At 39.8% G+C, this 20,527-nt stretch overlaps 1 protein-coding gene across 1 annotated transcript in view; it reads right to left on the reverse strand.

Annotated features, from left to right (window-relative positions):
- The window catches only part of Phex (phosphate regulating endopeptidase X-linked), a 199,435-nt gene that overhangs the window by 97,050 nt on the left and 81,858 nt on the right, over nt 1–20,527 (reverse strand). The window contains exon 12 of the mRNA XM_006973251.4: nt 12,694–12,795. Coding sequence (XP_006973313.1) covers nt 12,694–12,795 — 102 coding nt within the window. The remainder of the gene's footprint in view (nt 1–12,693; nt 12,796–20,527) is intronic.

Here is a 20,527-nt window from a genome sequence, read left to right on the forward strand (position 1 = left end):
AAAAAGTTTTAAAACATCAAGTCTCCCCTGCCCATATGATGAATAAAAGTAATACAATGCTACATAATTCTCAAAAAGTAGCCCTCTGCTTTGAACCTCTAAAATTATACCTAAGGCAATTGTAGCATTTCTCAACCCTTTCAAAGTTCAAAAACCAACTAGTTTCCTCAATCCAAAATAATCTCCAACATACACTGAACACTAAACACTTTCATAGTACACATTTAAACTGTTGGTGCTTGCTTATCTATTGTTAAATTTTTTAAAGTATTTATTACTTTCATCTGTTTCATCTGTTAATAGTACCATTGCTCTACATATCTCAACACTTCAGATAAGTTCACTATCATTTTGTTGTTGCTGTTTTCCCTGTGCTGGTGATGAAACCCAGAGTCTTGTGCAAGCTGGGCAAGTACTCTTCTACAGAGACACACCCCAAGACTGACACTGGCATTCTTTTTTTTTAAATCTATGACAAGATCACATACTAATTAATACTTATTTATATTCTTGTGTGCATGGTTTTTTGTGGGTGGGTGTATAAATGTAGTGATATTTATTTGTGCTGAAATGTGGTGATATTTTATTTGTGCTTTGATAAATAAAGCTTGACTGGAGATGGGGGGCAGCCATTTTAAGTGAACAAAGTCAGGCAGCACATGTCCTTAATCTGATCACTTGGCAGGCAGGGTCTTTGTGTTTTCAAGGCCATACTAGGGAACAAAGCCAAGTGCGGTGGCATACACCTTTAATCCCAGTACCAACCATAGAGACCTGGAGGTCTGTACAGACAGGCAGTGCCAAGGAAGTGAGGTAGATGGGCTAAGAGCCAATGGGAGGGCAGAAAAGCAAAGCATATAAAGGCACGGGTAGACAGGAAGTATGTTGCATTTGGAAGCTATAGAGCTGGTGAGGTAAGGTTGGCTGGTGGCTCTCCCTATTTCCCTGATCTCTAAAGCTTTCACCACTATATTTGGCTCTATGTTTTTTATTTAATAAGACCATTTAGAAATTTGTCTACATATATGTATATGGGAGAGGTGTATATGCACGTGTGAGTATATATGCCTGTGTGTACACCTGTGGAAGCCAGAGGAAGATGTTGGGAGTCGTCTTCTACTGCTTTCTGCCATACTACCTTGACAGGGTCTTTCAATAAACCAGAAGCTTGATGTGGCAGCTTGGCTAGGTAGCCAGCTAGTTACCTGGCTCTGACTGTCTCTACCCCACAGTTCTGGGGTTATAGGCATATGCAGCCATGCCTATAGTCATAGAGCTTTTAGATGGGTACATGAGATCTAAACTCTGTTTCATGCACGTACAAGTTCTGTTGTCCAGTGAGCTACCTCCTCGGCCCCTTATTTATATTCTTTCTTAAAATAGGTATTTATTTTTATTTTATATATATGAACATCTGCATGCCTAGTACTTAAAGATATCAGAAGAAGGTGTCAGAAACCCTGGAATGAGAATTACAGACAATTGTAAGCTGCCATAAGGGTGCTGAGAATTGACCCTGGCTTTTCTGCAAAAGCAACAAGTGCTCTTAACCTCTGAGCCATCTCTCCAGTCTCCTTATTTATTTTTTTTTTATTTTTTATTTTTTTTGGTTTTTCGAGACAGGGTTTCTCTGTGTAGCTTTGCGCCTTTCATGGGACTCACTTGGTAGCCCAGGCTGGCCTCGAACTCACAGAGATCCGCCTGGCTCTGCCTCCCGAGTGCTGGGATTAAAGGCGTGCGCCACCACCGCCCGGCCAGTCTCCTTATTTATATTCTTAACAATGTAATATTGCAAAAAGAAAGAAGGAAAATGCAACAATATGTCAGTTTTTGAAATCCATTGACTGTGTGCCCATTGACATGACAGTGTCTCTTTACAAAAAGATAATTCAAGTCACCTTCTATTGAATTATTTTGTAAATTTCCTCATTATTGGAGTTCTGTACTTCCAGTTAGAACAGAAATTTCACCACCATCCCCAGGAAAAAACAACAACATACTGCTCATTACTAAAGAATTGATTAAGACACTGATTTAATAGAAGTCAGACATTAAGGAGGATATCTTGTCATGCCAGGAAACAAAAGACACAGTCTAAAATATTTGGGGTCATATCAAAATTCCCTAAAGGAAGAATCGCAAGTTGGCTCAGATGAAATAATGTGAACTTCAAAAAGAATTATAATAAATTTAAACATATCAAATGCATTTTTTAAAATCCTGTGTTTATAACAACGCTGGGGGGAAAGTGCTTTGATACCCCTGGAGGTTTCCAGGGCACGACTTGTAAAAATTAATAATAGGAAAAACAGACCTTCATGCAGCTTTTCCTGTATAAACTAATCAGGCAAATCAAGTGATTAACAAAGGGAAAAAAACCTTTTTATAGAAATATTCTAACTAATCAATGCAGAATGACAGAATTTGAAAATCACCATTTGCTAAGCTTAGCTGAATCTCATATCTAGCATGTTATCAATGCTCACTAAAAACAACTGTCAGTGATTTTTCAATAGCAGCTATCCATTTGTTGCTCTACATAAGTTTGAAAAGCAGTGATGCCTTGAGCTGGGGTACGGTTCAGTTGGTTATGTGCTTGCTGAGCAAGCATGAGGACCTGAGTGTACATCCCCAGAACTCACACAACAGCCAAGCATGGCGATACATGCCTATAATCCCAGAGCTAGGGGTGGGTAAAAACAAAAAGGAACAAGGGGCTCACTGGCCAGCCACTCTAGCCTAATTGATGAGTTCCAAGTTCAATGAAACACCAAGTTTAAAAAAATAAGGTGGTAAACTATTGAGGAAAGTACCCTACATTGACCTCTGGTCTCCATATGCAGAGACACAATAAACAAAGATAGAAAGAAACAAATAAATAAATGTGGTGTCTTTATCTCCTAGAGCCCTTGTTTAAAATAGTAACACTCAAAGAAAAAGAGCCTATCAATTTGACAGTGGGGGGAGACGTGAAAGGGGTTACAGGGAGATGCTGGAAGAAGGAAAGGGAAGGAAGAAAGTGATGGAATTATGTTTTAGTTAGATGTATAAAACAGATCCCTCCAGGTGATTCTAATGACAAAGTCAAGAAAGAGCATCACCGTAAGAGGAGCAGGGTTGATAAGAAAATTAAAATGAAAGGATAAGGCTGACAGTCTCCAAACCTACGGATTGTCCTTGAGATAGACATTCAGACAACATGGCATCATGTGCTTCTTGAAGGAAGCATCCAGTGCTGTCCATCAAGTCTTTATGTCAAAAGAAATTGAACTTCAACCTAATCAAAGCTCAACATTTACCTCCAATTTACAGAAAATCCAAAGCACAGAATATCCCAGAAGAAACTAAGATTATTAAAAATTCTGCTAAGAAATCTAATTTCTTTAGTAAGTAAATTAATTTCATTTGTAAGGGTGAAGATAGACAGTGCTCTTAACATTTTTAAAGTTTTAAAAGATGTACCTATTAGTTACATTATTGAGTACACTGAATACTGATTTGTACCAATTGTTTAAAAACTAGTCAAACATTTTTATGATAATCACAGAAAATTGCAAACAGACAAATCACTAATTAATGAGGAATTATTAGTGGTGGTACTACTGCTATTGCATATAATAATGGAATTGTGGTTAGTTTTCCAAACCTCTGTATCTATTGGAAATACAGTAAAATATTTTGAAATATTGAAATACAGTAAAAATGATGTCTGTATCACCATCGATAGAATTAGTTTTAAAATTTATAATCATAAATATAGATGAGGGTAGGGTCTAGTTGAAGTTAGAGTAGCAAAATATTACTAACTGTTGAGTCTCAGTTACAAGGACATGAGTTTTCTATGAACATTTTTGTGTAGTATTTAAATGTCCATTAAAACAGCATGTTTATAAAGGATGAAAAACATATAAACATTTCTCTTTTCCTTGAATTTCCATTTTGGCACTGGAATGATAGATTAGAAAGTCAAGGAAGGTACTAAATAGAGGGTAACTGGGTAACAGCAAAACATTGCTCAATGTCTCACGAATTCTCACAGGAAAAGGCAGAAAATACAGATGATAGCTCTAGGGGTTAGGCAGAAGCATTAACAGCTGAACTGAAAATCTATTGGTTAAAGTACTGAATAACTCCTAACATAAAACCTACCCCAGAGTATTTCACCGAGACTTTTTTTTTTCAGTACTGATGATAGAACCGATGGTCTCATACATGCTAGGCGAGCATTCTATCACTAAGCTATATTATTACCCCTTATTTACTATGGGACAGAGTCTTAACTATATATCCCAGGGTGGACTTGAACTTGCCATAGTCCTAAGCAGCTATGATTACACACATAAGGCAGTAGGCCTGGCCTCAAGCAGATTTTTGGTCAGTAGATAAACCTAGAAGGGAGTACCTAAAGCATGAGCAAATGGGTTGATTCCAATCACATGTTGTGATCATATCCATTGTAACCCAGAAAACCAATATAACCAAAAATGCATATTTAGCAAATTATCAACAATATAGAGATAGAACTTGTAGTTGATACACTGAGTGATAAACTTGCGATTTTTAAAGACCATATTCTAAAGAACTAATTCTGGGAACTGGGAATGGTTGTACATGCCTGGGATCCCAGCACTTTGGAGAAAAGAGGATCAAGAATTCAAGGGCAGCCTTGGCTACATAGCAAGTTGAAGTTCAGCCTTCTGTACAAGCCAGAAAAAGAAAATTAATTCTAAGATTAAAGCAATGTAAAACATGTTTATTATCACAAAATCATAGATACTCAACTATAATCTACTTCAGAGACATTTTAACTCATATACAAATATTAACAGAATACAGACTTCCATATGATACTCTTTGGTAAAGATTACATCATACTAGGAAAAATACAATATAAATGTTAGGAGAAAAATGAATTAAATATACATATACAACCTTGTTTAAGAATGTCTTTTAAAGTCTACATATAGAGGAGAAATCAAAGAAATTAGCAATGGTTAGTTATGCTTGGGTAATGACAAAGCAATGATTTTCCTTTATTGTTCTATACTTAACTTCCAGTATTTTCTTTAGTAAAAATAAATTTTCATAAAATATAATAAATATGAAGAGCTGGGAATTATTTTAAAAGCTGGAGCTATAAACAAAACAACGAAATAGATTTTATTAAGAATAAAATGTGAAATTCTGTGAGAAGGGATTTTTTTAATGCCAAGAAGCAACAGAGCTTAACAACAGTTCCTGTGAGATTATTTTTTTAAAGACCAAGAAATTAACTGACTGTAAATTTGCTATAAGCCAACACTGACATGCATGGCTGAAAGGAAAAGATAGCCATAATATCAACTTCAGCTTCCTTAATATAATTTGTATGCAAAACAAAGGCGGCAATAATATCCCCGTTGTGCTGGATGAGTTGGACTCTATATAGAATTATTGTGCTCAGCCTTGAACTTGAGCTTGAAAAAAAGTGTTGAAAACTGGAGCATAGCCAGCAGCACAAGGCATCAAAAACACAATATGGAGCACTGGTCTGCACACTCTGGCTACATTAGAATCACCTGGAGGGATAGATAGCTGCATTGCAGAGTCCTGCATCCCTTCTCAGAGGTTCATTCCACAGATTTGATGGAGGCTATGAATCTACATTTCTAGATAGTCTAGATAATACCAGTGTTGCTAGTCTGAAGACCATGCTTAGAGATACACTTCCGTTAGGATAAAGGGGGACTGTAAAACCAAACTTCCAAGAATGGAGGCCCAACTTTTCCAACAACCAGCCCAGTGACCACGGACAAGCATGCTTCATCTGTATAAAGAAATAATTGCGCGCACGCCTTTAATCCCAGCACTCGGGAGGCAGAGGCAGGCGGATCTCTGTGAGTTCGAGGCCAGCCTGGTCTCCAAAAGCGAGATCCAGGAAAGGCGCAAAGCTACACAGAGAAACCCTGTCTCGAAAAAACAAAAAAAAAAACAAAAAAAAAAAAAGAAATAATTGCACCTTCCTTGTGGTGGTAGTATGATACCAATGTGGTATTTATAGAACATTTTGAACCTACAGGTTGGCATATAATAATGCTGTCAATTTTATGTGAGGAATACAATATTTGTTTTATCTACATAACAAAACATTGCTGAATCTTTATAAATCTGGAGAGTTTCTGTGTAGAAAACCTCATCTTCATAGTTCCTAAAAACTGATGTGGAATCAAGGGACAGGGGGGCCAACAAGGAGCTTTCAGATCTCTATCTAGAACATTCAACAGAGAGAGCATCATAGGATAGGTGGCCTGGGTGGGTTTTGAGTGTCCAAACTCACTGAGGTACTTAACTATGAGAGGTGATAGAAAGAGGGGCCTACAAGGTGTAAACAACTCCATAAACTTCATTCAGTTCTATTAACTCAGCTGTGGTGGAAGGAAATTGCCACTTGTGATCACCCAGAGTCCTATCTGAGGCTTCATCAGAAATGCTGATTCCCAGCATCACCTTACACCCATTGAACGAGATTCTCTGGGGGTAGGGCGGCATCTTGTTCCAGTGAGCATTCCTGGTGTTGCTGATGCACACTCAAGTACAAGAGGTTAAATGACTTAGGTTTGTGCAACCTCTGATACAATATTGCTATCTGTGATATTCAATTGAGAACCACACAATTACATCTCTCTCTCAGTTCTCCCTCCCTCCCTCCCCCTCCTCTCATAATGTTTTAAGTAAATTTATGATTCTTTTTTGTTTGTTGGCCTACATTCATAGTTACCCTTGACCATGGGTTGGCCATGCCTGAAAGTACCACCAAACAGCATTCCCATGAGGCTCTGAATTATAATCACTCCTGTAAGCTATCACAAAGAATATATCAAACTCCTACTTACACTGCATATATATATACATATCTAAATACATATGCATACATACATTTAACACTAAGATACTAGTGAAGGGAGTTTGAGAGATGACTGAGCAATTAAGAGCACTTGCTGCTCTTACAGAAGACCTGGGTTCAGTTTCCAGCATCCACATAGCAGCTTACAAGCATCATAACATCAGTTCCAGGGGATGTAGAACTCTGAGGGCACTAAGCAAGCAAATGGTACACATGCATTCATGCATGCAAACATTCATACACATAAAATTACAATTGCTTCCTTTGGGCTTCCATAGTTTTGTTTGTTGAGAGAGAGACAAAATATGAAGTTGGGTAGATATGGAGGTAAACAAGATTTGGGAGGAACTGGAGGAAGGGAAAGAATATGATCAAATATATTGCATGAAAAATGTAATAAAAATAAATAAACCTTTAAAACTCAAATAATAGATTTGTTTAAAATCATAAAACCTAAAACCCAGAGTAAAGCAACTATCTCCTTTAGAATAGCAAGTTCTTCAATAACTAACCTCTGAGGTAGTTATTGTTTACAGACATGAAAACTGAGGAGAGAATAGGAGAGATTAAACCATCTCTAAAAACTCATGTAGCTCATAAGGGGTCAATATTGGCTTAGAATACAGTCAGCGTTCCATACACCTAACCTCCATACTGTCCTTCCCGCGGATATCAGTGAGGCAAAGAGATATAAGGAAGACAAACACTGCCTTGGCCTGCATGTCTGCGAGACAGCGACTGGAAGCTACATGGACAAACTCATCATGGTGAGTACTAGAAGCCAGAGAAGAGCAGGAAACCAGAACAAGGACATGGTTTGCATGCTCTTTGTCCCTGATGAGTACTGGGAGTAGATGCAGGAAGCAGGGTGACTGTATTCTTGAGCATTCTGCAAATACACTGGAACCTATAATAAGGAGGGGCATGAGATACTCTGGTAAAAGCCTTTCCTCTCCTCTCCAAACCTATCCAAAGGGAACCATGTGGTGCAGCTGGAGTAAAGTCACCAAGGGTAAAGAGATGCTGGGAGCACTTGTTTCAAGTAACAAGTTGTGAGGAGCTCAGAAGAAGCCTCGCCCAAGGACTAACAAGGTCATGAGCACTAATTGGGTCTGGGGATACACAGAGGAAGAGAGGGAGGAGGCAGGGTGAGCAACATGAGGGGCAGCCTGTCTCAGTTCCCAAAGCTTCCCTTCCTAGGCTCCCAGGGCCACTTTACAACTCTCCATATTAAATAGCCTTCCTCTACTAGCACAACATCTGTAACACCACTGTGTCATCTTAGGTATATGAAGGAATCTGCAAAAGAGGGACTATAGCTGATCACCCCCTTCCCAAATCTGCAGGCCCCAGCCCAGTACTTGGCACATTCAAAATGTGCTGCAAATGCTTGTGGGATTGAGTTTCCTGAAAGAATTCAGGCATCCAGAATCAATGCAATGCGTTATTACCTTAAAGGCAAGGAGGCATGAGAAGAGGACTTAACCCAGAGGCCTTGTCCTCCTTAGTGGTCTCCTTACGGGTAGAGCCAGAGACTGGGATTAAAGCACACTGTGACTATGCTTGAATGGGGGAGGGGGGCAGAGGATAAAAGAAACTCCAGGAGGGCTCTTCAGAAGTGACAGAGGAAAAGAAGGCAGGCAGCAAAGGACATTTTTGCCAGGAAGCTCGAGCCTACTGGGAAAGCCCCCAGGAACTTGTATAGAACCTGTGAGAGCCAGGAGGGAGCAGGGGCAGGTACTGGCTACCTTCCATCAATTGTTGGCTCAGGGCCAGTGAGAAGGGAGGGGATGGTGAGTCTCCTGAATGCTGTGCCACTCACAGTAGGCTCTGGTGGGACAAGAGAGCCCTTGGGCAGAATTCGGGGACCTGCAGTTAGATGTCAGATAGGTATGCAGTGAAGTAGTAAGGACAAGGGGAGTGTTTCCCAATCTTGACAAGCATCAGAATCCCCTGAGCTCACCCCACCCCTAATTCTCTTAAGGTGGATATGTAAAAGTGTGCCTGGTTAACAAGCTCCTAGGTGCCTCAGATCTGAAAGCACAGTTCCAGAACCACGGGCTCAGAGGGGAGCAGCCAGGGTCCTAACAGGTCAGGACAGATTGCATGCTGTGCAAACTGCAGTGTCTGGGATTGGCGGAGTTTAGTAACAAAGGCAAAGGGGTGAGGTACACTCTGCTTTGCTCTCTGCAATGGAAATCTTCCTACCTCACTCAAAGCCTGTGCGTGGGAGGCGCATGCTTGAGGAGTTGGGAACACACAGCCAACTTCTCTGCACCTGCTGTGGCCAAGGCCACCGCTACCCTCTCACGCCACCCTCAGGACACTGCCTCCCCACGTGTTCTGTGCTGGTATTTCTTTCTTTGGGCATGGTCTGACAAGCTTGGACCCCAGGTTCAAAGAGTACAAGGAAACAGTTCAGAGGTGATGCAGCACGGAGCTCCATAATTAATTCAGCTGGGGAACAAGCCTGAGCCGCTCTCAGGAAGCTGCTCCTGACTCAGAACTGGCCAGGGAGGCCAAAGGCAGCCCGAATCCCTTCCAGCCTAGCCTCAGAACCATTACAGTGACCTTGAGGGACTCCTCTTCAGCTCTGAACAAGGTAAATCCTGCAGAAGACACCCAAATCATTCAATTATCACCACATGCCTATTCAGAGGCTGTATTAACCTGAAAAACAGCAGGCCTCCTTGTCCTCTGCTGAAAAAGAAAAAGAGGCTATGAATTTGAAAGAGATTGGGAGGGTTTGGGGGGAGGAAAGGGGAGGAGAAAAAGATGCAATTATATTATAATCTCAAAGAAATAAAAGAAAAAATTTAAAGAGCACATGCTTGCAGGGAACACAGAAACCTAAATAAAAATTGGTACTTATTTCCCAATATTAAATTTCCACTTGAAATCAACACAGTGAGTTTCAAAAGACAAAAGTACCTATGACCTTTCTCCAGAGAGGAGCAGAAAAAGGCAGGGAAACAGAGATAACAAATTTACCCTTCAAGGAAGCAGAGGCATCCTCGTTTATCTTTTACAGTGATCACCCCTAGCAAAGAGGACAAAGCCCACCCACACACTTCCATTTTGAGACAGGGTCGCTGCCACAAAAGCCAAGAGGTTAGGCCCTCAGACCACTGCACGTATCTGAGTTTCCCCACCACTCAGTTTGAGAGGCTGGTCACGAAGGAAAGCTGAGGTCAACACCTCTTAGGAGGTGCTTTAATTAGCGGCAGTCCTGAGCTCCATGGTGAGACAAAGAAAAGCTGTAGGCCCCTCACAAATCAGAACATTTTTTTTCAGCTTTCCCAATGGGTAAGCCAAGTGACTCAGCATCAGCCCAGTGTGGGCACTATTATTGATGAGAAATCTTCCGCCTGGGTGATATACTGCATACAACACATGCCCAAAGAACAGTGCCAAGTCATACCAGGAAGAAAAGGCGAATTATTCACCTCCACTTGAGATGCAGGCAAATCCTCTCTTAATGCAGGGGGCTACTCCATATCAAAAAGACAAAGCTCAGAGATGGGCAGAGTTTTCTATCTAAGACTCAAGGAATTGTTAGGCAGAGTCTCTTCTTTCTTGTTGACTATTAAAAAGGCAATCAAGTTGAGGAAAGCAGAAGGAAAAGGGGGGGAGGTGGAGAGAAAAAATATATTATTTCAAAAACAGCCCCACAGTGAAAAGCGGCACAAAAGCCTGCAGCTTCTGCCTTCTTAGTTAGTACTATGAGCTCCACCTAGAGGTCATTTCTAGAATCGCAAGTTAATTCAAGTTTCGAAAAGAAAAATGTACATTTTCTCCGGTTCAGGGCTAGTACTGACTGGGAAAACTCCTGGATATCCTTGGACAACACCCCATTTCTTGTCTCGCATTACTGGAACTTCTCTAAACCTTGAGATGCAAGAACTCCCCGGGGAACCTAATGAGATCCAGAAGGACAATTGCCTTTGATGTCTGTTCCCGTCAGGCTGCTACTGGAGTTTCTGGCAGATTGAACTCCGCTCAAAGAAAGCAGAGTGTTCAAAGAATACTTATAGAAGGGGGAAAGTGACAGTTCTGGTTGAAATAAAATGAAAGACGGCAAGAAACCTGGAGGGCCAACAGGAACGTGTCTAATATTAGAAGGACTGAGAATAGTTTCCTTCAAGGACTCATGGACCACTTGCTTACAAGGCAGTCTTTCCCTAATTGAACACCAACAAGTACTGTGAAGTGATCTTAATTTCTATTCTGAAAAGCTGACTATAAGCTCCCAAATATTCATAACTCTCTCATTCATATGGTTTCTCGCTCTCACTCTTGCTCTCTGCCTCCCTCTTTCCTTCCCTCCCTCCCTACTTCCATCTCTCTCCCTCTCTCTTCACACCAGTCCATTGTGTGAAAATTGATACTTTAGGATTCCATGTTACAACAAAGGGCACCTAATACACTGATCATCCCAACTGCCCAGTACAAGATACATCCTGCCCCACACATCACAAGCTAGCTCTGCAAATCAACCCAGCCTTCAAGAAACAACAATGTGTTGATGCCAAAAGTTTCACCTACCATATGGAGAGTGCCCCCGCCACACACACACACACACACACACACACACACACACACACTCACACACAGCCTCTGTGTTCCTGCCTCCTTCAGCCTGTGCCGTACATGACCCAAAACAGCTTTGACAGATCTTGGAGGGAGGGGGGAAAAAAAGCAAAATTACCCTTTGTGTTCTTCCATTTCAACAAGGGGACTTGGTATTTACAGCATTCCTACAATGAGAATCTCCTTGTTTCTTGACCATAAGGCAAAAATGCTGGTGCTAATGATGACTCAAAGCAGTGGACCTAATGATAATAGTCAGAGGTGGGTGGCTAAAATCACAAATGCACAGACCTCCAACTTAATACACTAAAGCAGGCATTGCTGATGAGGTGCCCAGCACAATTGTGCGTGTCTGTGTCCCATTGACAACTGCTCTCATCAGGAAGGTTTCTAAACACCCTCTAAAAAGAAGAAATGTTCCCAATTTCAGAGCCTCTCAGCTACAGAGTGGCATCTGTAGGGAGTCCAGCAAGTGTACGCTCTGGCCCTGCCCATTTGAGTTCCAGCTCCAGAATATCTCCAATTATTATTATTTGTAGACAACATAGCTTGTTCAGAATTTCCCTGTTTATTCCTTTATCTTGTTGCACAGCATCAGAGAATTTTACCAAGTTTCACAAGTACCCACTTGTGACAGGAACTATTTTTTTCTATTATTCCACAATGGTCTATCACTCATATACAGCTGATATGCATGGTCTTTGGACCATTTGTGGAACATAATGGGCTAGGAGGTACATGTGCTTTACTACAGGAAAAGGCTTGCCTCAGGACATTTGCACACATCATGCACAAATGGAGAAGACACATGGACAATATGAGGTTTTCTTCTTTGCAACTTGAGGGCCCTTCTGCCAGCTGCTTCCCATGGCTCCCCACTGCTCTACATTCTGCCATATCCGATGATGGTTTATAGCAAAATTTGCTAGGCAGTAAGCCATGTGGCTCTTACAGACAGCAATTAAGAGCGAAGGAAAGGCTGAATTACACGGCATTTGAAAATGCAGTTAGAGAAAGAACAAGTCAGATCTTATTTTCTGTTACCTCCTGGTGATGAAATCTATGTGTTCATCCAAAGTACACACCTACCTCTAGGGTCATTTGAAGCCAACAGCTCAGTCAATAAAAAAAAATCAACTGCAGTCAATGTCAAGCATGAAAATCCATTAAACAGAAAGTCAGGGTGTTTTTTTTTTTCTTCCATCAAAGGAAATCCTTACCTTTTCTTGAGCTTTTCTTTTTGTCCCTGCATCCATCCATTCGTTTTCTTTCTCCAGCATGTCAATAAAGGCCCAGCGAACACCCTCAATCAATTCTTCCATCTATATATATATAAAAAAAAAAAAAGCAGCGTCAAAGCCAGAAACTTCAGACAAGGTTCCATTCACCTAAATCAAGTTGCAAGAAAACTACTTCAAGGTTCAAAATCTGGACGGCGGGGAGGGAGGTTCAGTTCAATTCCATGCTCTGACATTTTTCAGGGAGAAGCATCTGTGAACAGATTTTACAGGGAGGTGGTGAAAAACCCACCAGAAGCTATCACTAGCCAATCACTTACCTATATGTAGCTACAAAAGAGGTCTGTCCTCATCAAGGTAGTAATCAATTCCAATAATTTAATAAGAGTTGGGGAATGTAGCTCAGTGGTAAAGTGCATGCCTACAAGTGCAAAGTCCTGTGTTCTATCCCCAATACCACACACACATGCACACACATGTGTATATACACACACACACACATATACACACACACACACACATACACAGTTTTATCAGAACCTGACAGTGTCAAGCAAAACCACAGGCTGTGTATGGCATTACCAAGAAAGCAAGCAACAATTGAAAGAGGTATTGTTAAAAGAGAATCATACAGGGAGATAGAGCACTCAAAAGGACATTATGCCAACATAAATCAGATTTATGTTAAGACCCCAAATCTCCCTAAATTCAGTGCCAGTAGTGAAACCAAATGCCTAGTCAATGTCTATTACCTTCTTACTTCTCCCTCTCCTTCCTTGCAGGCCAGCAAAGTCTTATTTCAGATGTACAATGATGGGGACAAGACAGCATCTATAGAAAGGAAGTTTTCTGAAAGGCCTTTTCTTAAGCATTTAAAGAATGAGATTGCATCCATGTTGAGGACACTTTTGCTTTGATGACAGCCTCTGCTGGTCCATAGCAGGGGTGAGAAAACTGGGGGAAGAGAGTCACTGACAAAGGGGTGCAAGGAGACCCCACCATGTATATATGCCTCATAATCCCATTCGCCTGCAGAAATGCCTTGGCTTCCTTTAACGGGGTAGTCAATAAAAAACAAACCCTGTAGTCTGATCCCAGGATTATATTTATTGTTGAGATTACGGACCTCTAAATCAATTGTTAATGTTCTTTCTAACCGTCCCCTTTGTTCTATAAGGAATTGTCAGCATAAAACTCACTCAAAATAATGTCTCTCTGTTTAATAAGTTTTCAGCTTTGTTTTCAGTTCAATAACAGTTGTAAGGGAAGCAGAGCTGTAAATCAGTGGGCTGGGTTCCATCATATGGAAATCAGAACAAACAGCAGATGGGGAAGGGGGCTTCACAGCTAGTTCTTCCCAACTTAGTGAAAACACAAAAAGAGAGACAGAGCTCAAGTCAGGATCCAGGCGGGACAAGAACATGAGATGACAGGAGGACAAAGTCTCTTTAACATCATTATGTCTGAGTTCTCAACTTGGTGAGCATATTGGGATCTTGGGAGAGCTTTAAAAGTCCTGACAAAAAGTGATTTAAAAAAAGAAAAGAAAAGAAAAGAAAGGAAGGAAGGAAGGAAGGAAGGAAGGAAGGAAGGAAGGAAGGAAGGAAGGAAGGAAGGAAGGAAGGAAGGAAGGAAGGAAGAAGATTGGAGCCCACACATCAGGACACTGGTGTGTGGTCATAAGGTTCAGCCTTGGCAGTGGGAGTTTTGAAAGCTCTCCAGGTGAGTCCTATGTACATAAAAGGTTGAACTCCATGAGCATTTCAGGAAGCCACTTATTTATATGAACAAATAAATTAGAAGTCAATGGTTGCCGGGCGTTGGTGGCGCACACCTTTAATCCCAGCACTCGGGAGGCAGAGTCAGGTGGATCTCTGTGAGTTCGAGGCCAGCCTGGGCTACCAAGTGAGCTCCAGGAAAGGCGCAAAGCTACACAGAGAAACCCTGTCTCGAAAAACCAAAAAAAAAAAAAAAAAAAAAGTCAATGGTCTACATAAATTCATATAGCTAGTGAAGGCCAGAGCCAGGCCTGGACCATAAAACCTAAATGACAACTGTGAGTACAGAGTTTCTAGAAGCCTCAAATGTTTTCCCCCATGAATCAGAGGAACATGCCAAGGAAGTAGCAGTTAACTAACAGTCAGATGCAGAAGTAACCATTCCTAACAGGAGGCCTGACAGGAGGGGTACAGAAATGACATGGAGCCTCCCAGAGACTACATCTTTTGCTTATGCAGTACTTAGCACCCTTAAAACTTGATAAACTTCTGAGTCTACCAGGTCAACCCCGGTCCTCGGGGGAGACCTTGATCTGGAGGAGGTGGGAATGGGGGGTGGGCTGGGGGGAGGGGTGGGCGAGAGGGGGAGAACAGGGAATTCTGTGGCTATTATGTTGAACTGAATGGTGTTATAAAATAATAATAATAATAATAAAAAAAAACCAAAAAAAAAAAAAAAAAAAAAAAAAACTTGATAAACTTCATCAAGTTAGCACATCACCTGCATGCAGAAAGAACAAAGCTGTCTTCCCAAATCAGAGGGGGAGACCAGAGATGGAAAGAAGTGAGTAGAGTTGACATATTTAGTGATCAAAGAAATGGAACCAGATGATTAATGCATGTGGAGAGGAGAAGATCAGGGAGATGGGTAATTCCCAGGCTATAGGCAGGGACAATTCAGTGGATACTGCTGGCATTCTCTAAGATGAAAATATGGGAGAAAAAGAGAGCTGGACCATGGTGTGATGAGGAGAGCATGGACATTGAGACAGACAATCTGTAAAACCCAGTAAAGGAGCTATGAAGAAAAGAAAGAAAAGAGGTGGAGATAGGGATAACCAAGTGGTCTGAGACTTGGGACTGTGCAATATTTGCTGCTGATGATTTTGTTGATATTGCTGCTGCTTGGTGTGTGAGCTCTCTGTGTTCTAATACCAGTGGACACATTGGAAAGTAAAAGACTTAAACTATGGCAAAGGCCATAAAAGGTCTCTGAAAGGATGGAGGGGGAGATGAGATCCAAAGACTGTATGGAAAGATTCTTCTTAGACATAAGGCAGGATTACAAGAGGAAGAAAGGCAGAAATGTCATAAGAATATCAAGATTAGAGGGCATGTGATCATATATTTTCTCTTTGAAACTGGATTGAGATGTACAAAAAGAGTTTCTCTTAAAAGAATAGTCTGCTCCTTCATACATGGCCATACACATCCTAGCATCATGAGCACACTGTGAGGAAAAGGGCCTTTGTGTATCAAGCAGAAGAGAAGAATAAAAGGTTTCCTCCCAGTACTCTGGCCAGCATGTAGCATCAATAGGAAGTAACTAACAAGTAAGCAAAAGCTGACCATCCCTAAGGAAATATTTGTTTTGAATAAGATGCAGGAAAACTAATATTTCATTATACTTTAATCAATCAAATGAAACAAAATAAACCACTGCCCAAGCCAAAAAGATCTTTGGCAGTTAGTTTTTGTTGTTTATTTGTAGATGTAACCAACCATCTTATTAAATAAGAAACACAGAACCAATGTAAAAGAGAAAGCCAAGAGGTCAGAGCTCAGAGCTAAAATCTCACCCTTCCTTCTGCGGTGGTTCTAGCTCTTGGGGAAAAAAAAAACTATTTCCTGTGTGTGTGTCTTTTCATAGTCTTTTGTTCTGCCTTCTCATTGGTTGTAAACCCAAACACGTAACTGCCTCATCACTGTCTGTATGTACAACCCCCCAGGTCTTAAAGGCGTATGTCTCCAATGCTGGCTGTATCCCTGAACACACAGAGATCTACCTAGCTCTTCTACCAAGTGCTGGGATTAAAGGTGTGTGCCACCACCGCCACACTCTTGCTATGGCTCTAATAGCTCTGATCCCCGGGCAACTTTATTTATTAACATACAATCAAAATCACATTTCAGTACAATTAGAATACCACCACATTTATTTGTTTGTTTTAGATTCCTACAATGAGTCTTGAGGCCATTTTAGCCCTATTGTCTTCAGTGGCATTTTAATAAAGTATACACTTTTTATTAAAACCAGGCTAAGCAGCTTGGTTTCAAAGGAGCTGCCTTGTCCATTTCTGGGCATTATAACAGCTATCAAATGCATCAAAGGCTTAAGAATAGAATTTTCCATAGGTTTTCAAAGCTCTTTGTCTGTAACCTGCTGATTGGCATTCCAAGTGGAAATATACTGAGGCAAACTGATTTCAGCTTATTGTCTGAATGAAGAATGACAAATAGTTTACTCATATGTAGAATTCCTTCTCCCCCTTCCACCTCTGTCTTCCGTAAATCAATACTTTGATAACTCACTCTCTTTGTGCCTTTCATCTATGTCAAAATGTAAGTAAATCACTGCACTTCTTGCCACACTTGGTCCTTCTTTGCCCTTGAGAGCAACTCCATCTCTCTCTCTCTCTCTCTCTCTCTCTCTCTCTCTCTCTCTCTCTCTCTCTCTCTCTCTCTCTCTCTGTCTCTGTCTCTCCTCTCTTTATGGAATTATTCTATAATATTTCCTGTGAAATGGCACTGAACTACCCTAACAGATTTCCATAACAAGAGAAATATTAAAAGATGATTAATGTCATTGGTTAGCATGTCAATGCAAGTAAGATAATGATTTTAGCATACTGGAACCAGGAAGATAAATTGTAGAACGCTTTTGATGTTTATCTTTGGACGAGTCTACAGAGTCACACAATAACATTGCCTTCAGTCAAATTGTCCTCTCCAAGACAGCAAAAGCCTGACATAATTTTTAAGTAAGTAGGAAAGAGAAATAATATTTGTTCACCAAACCTTGACCTAATAGCCCAAGAGCCATCATATAGCATTAATGGAAATCACTTAAAGATGGAGTCAGCAGGTTAAGTTATCCACACAAAATGTTTATTTAGAGTCAAAGACCAAAATGTAACATACAAGAATGAACTAAAATATTACTGTGATAAAATCTGTCACATTTGGGTCAAGGGCCTTCCAGGTAAAGCAACATTTTGGGAATCATCTATCTGTTTCAGATTTTCTGAATCAACACTGAAAGTACAATTCATTTGGTTGGTCTATGGCAGTGGTCGGTTCTCTTCCTCAACCATGTCTGTCTCAAAGTTACCTCTTCTGCTCAATATTTGAACCCCATAATTTGGGTCATAATATCCTATATTGGACCATAGAAAATTGCACATATATCTATATCCATGTTATTCTTCTATCATGAGCTTTAAAAAAGTGACTTTCAATCATGTCCTTCCCACTCCCCTTTCTCTCTCTTCTAATATTTCCTCCCCACACACAGGCATGAGAAATTTTCCTTTCATATAAATAGGTAGTGACAGTGCATACTGATTCATTTAAGCACATGCCAACAGTGTTTTGTGGTCAGGGGATTCAGTTTACCCCATGAATTGTTATAGTTCCCTTCCAGTCTTTGCTTCTGGCTATAGAGAAATCCTACAAAACCAATTCAAATTCTTACTCACATCCATGAATCCCATCCTGATGTTTTAATCCCTTCTTGGAGTTCCTCTCAGGCTTATAATCATAACAATATGAGTATATATGATGTATGATTGTAACTGTTTCCCATTTATATTTCTTTAGTCTCCCTAACAAGATATAGGAATGTTGAGAACAAGAACCATTACTTAGATCAAATGAGACTATAGATATGTAAGAAAGCCAATAGGTATCCTGAAAAATTAAATTTTCTGTAACTTTCATGATTTTGTATATTGTATATGATTTTTACATGATGATTTTCTATTTCACATTCATAACTAATACTGACAGTGAGCAGATGCTCAGTAAAGACAAATTCATCACTTCATGCTTTTTAAACTCTCCACTGGAAGTTTTAACTAGAGAAACTAGGTAAGAACAAAAATAGAAGGTATACAAACAGGAAAGGAAGAAATAAAAGCATCCCTCTTTATAGATTATATGATCCTATATGCAGAAAAACCTAAAACTCCATCAAATGACTCATAAAATGATAAACCCAGTAATGTTACAAGATACAAAATAAATGCATAAAACAACTAGCACATTATATCCCAATAACATTGATGAGAAAAAATTGTAAAAGCAAATCCATTCACAATAGCTAAGAATTAAAATATGTAGGACTAGATAGCACAGGAAGCAAAAGAGCTCTACAGTAAAAAGTATAGAGCCATGATTAAGAAAATAAGGGGACCCAAAATTAGGAAGGACCTCCCATTTTCAAGAGAGGAATAATTAATATTATTAAAATGTCCATGTTACTCAAAATGATTTACAGATTCAAAGCAATTCCTGGGGAAATATCAATAAAAGTTTTTATGGAACTACAAAAAGACATCCTGAAATTGCTACAGAAGCACAGAAGACCCTAAATAACCCAAACAATCTTGGGCAAATAAAAGCAAAGCTGAAGGCATCACAATATCTAGTTTTGAGACATACTACAAGGCATAAGCAAAACAGCATGGTATTGGCATGAGAACAGACACCCAAGCCAGAACAGAACAAGGATGCCAGAAATAAACCCATGCAACTACAGCCAACTGATTCTCAACAAAAGGCCAAAAACATACATTTTCCTCATCAATAAAATAGTCTCAGGAAAACTAGATATTCATATGTATAACATTGAATTATATCTCTGTCTCTCACCTTGGACTAAAATGAACTGAGAAACTACTAGAAGGAAACAGAGAAAACTGTCCCAAACATTGGTGTAGACCATGAAATGTTTTCAATATGATCCCCAGAGGACAGGAAACAAAAGCAAAAATACAGGATTGGAATTCATCAAACTAGAAAGCTCTGTGCCACAAAGGGAGCAAAACAAAGAACCAACCTAGTAAGTAGAAGAAAATATCTGAACTCATCATCTGATGAAGTATTAATACCTTAACCATATAGAGTACAAAAAAGAAATAGCAAAACAAACCCTAAGGAATCCAATTTTAAAATGGGCAAATGATCTGAATAGCTATGTCTCGAAAGAAGAAATACAAGTGGCCAAGCAGTATATGAAAGAAAATGAAGTGTTATTAGCCATTGGAAAAGTGAGAATCACAGCCACAGTATCATCTCATCCTGGCTATGATGGCTATCATTTTTAAATAACAAATGCTGGTGATGAAGTGGCATGCCACATGTGGACATAAAAATGTAAGACTGTAAGTCACCTTAAAAGTAGAAGAGTAATTATTAGAGGCTAGAGAATGGAGGGAATAGAACATAAGAAGCTAGATTCGATTGGTGTGCCTTATATACACATACAAAACCATCATAGTAAGTAGTTTTGTTAAAATGAAAAAAAAATACTTCAAGCATATGAGTATATGAGAGTAAGGAACCAAATGTTTTTCATGTATGCAAATCTATAATACTCATCTGGTATAAGAGAAAATATAAAGCTCTCTCATATATAGTATGTGATTTCCCAAATATAACCAAGAGATTTAATATGAGACTTTAAAAGCGGGAAAGCTACATGGCATCTCTTTTCACACAAAGTCAGTTTTTAAAACAGACCTATTCAAACTGAGTGATTCAAAACTGAATCCATCAGTGAATAACAAATCCATCTTTACATTAATGGGAAGGTCATAGTAAATATCTCTGGAATGGCTATAGCCTGCAACCAAATGCAAACTTCACCGAAAAACAGGTAATTTAGTGAGTTAGCCTCGTCTACTCTTAAATTGCGGGCATCAACACTACATTTGAAAAATGGATAAGAATGGTGATATTTATATACATATATATATATACACATACATACATATATGTGTGTGTGCATGTATGTGTGTATGTATACAAATACACAC

This window comes from Peromyscus maniculatus, chromosome X (genome assembly GCF_049852395.1).
Source record: "Peromyscus maniculatus bairdii isolate BWxNUB_F1_BW_parent chromosome X, HU_Pman_BW_mat_3.1, whole genome shotgun sequence".
Classification (NCBI taxonomy): Eukaryota; Metazoa; Chordata; class Mammalia; order Rodentia; family Cricetidae; genus Peromyscus; species Peromyscus maniculatus.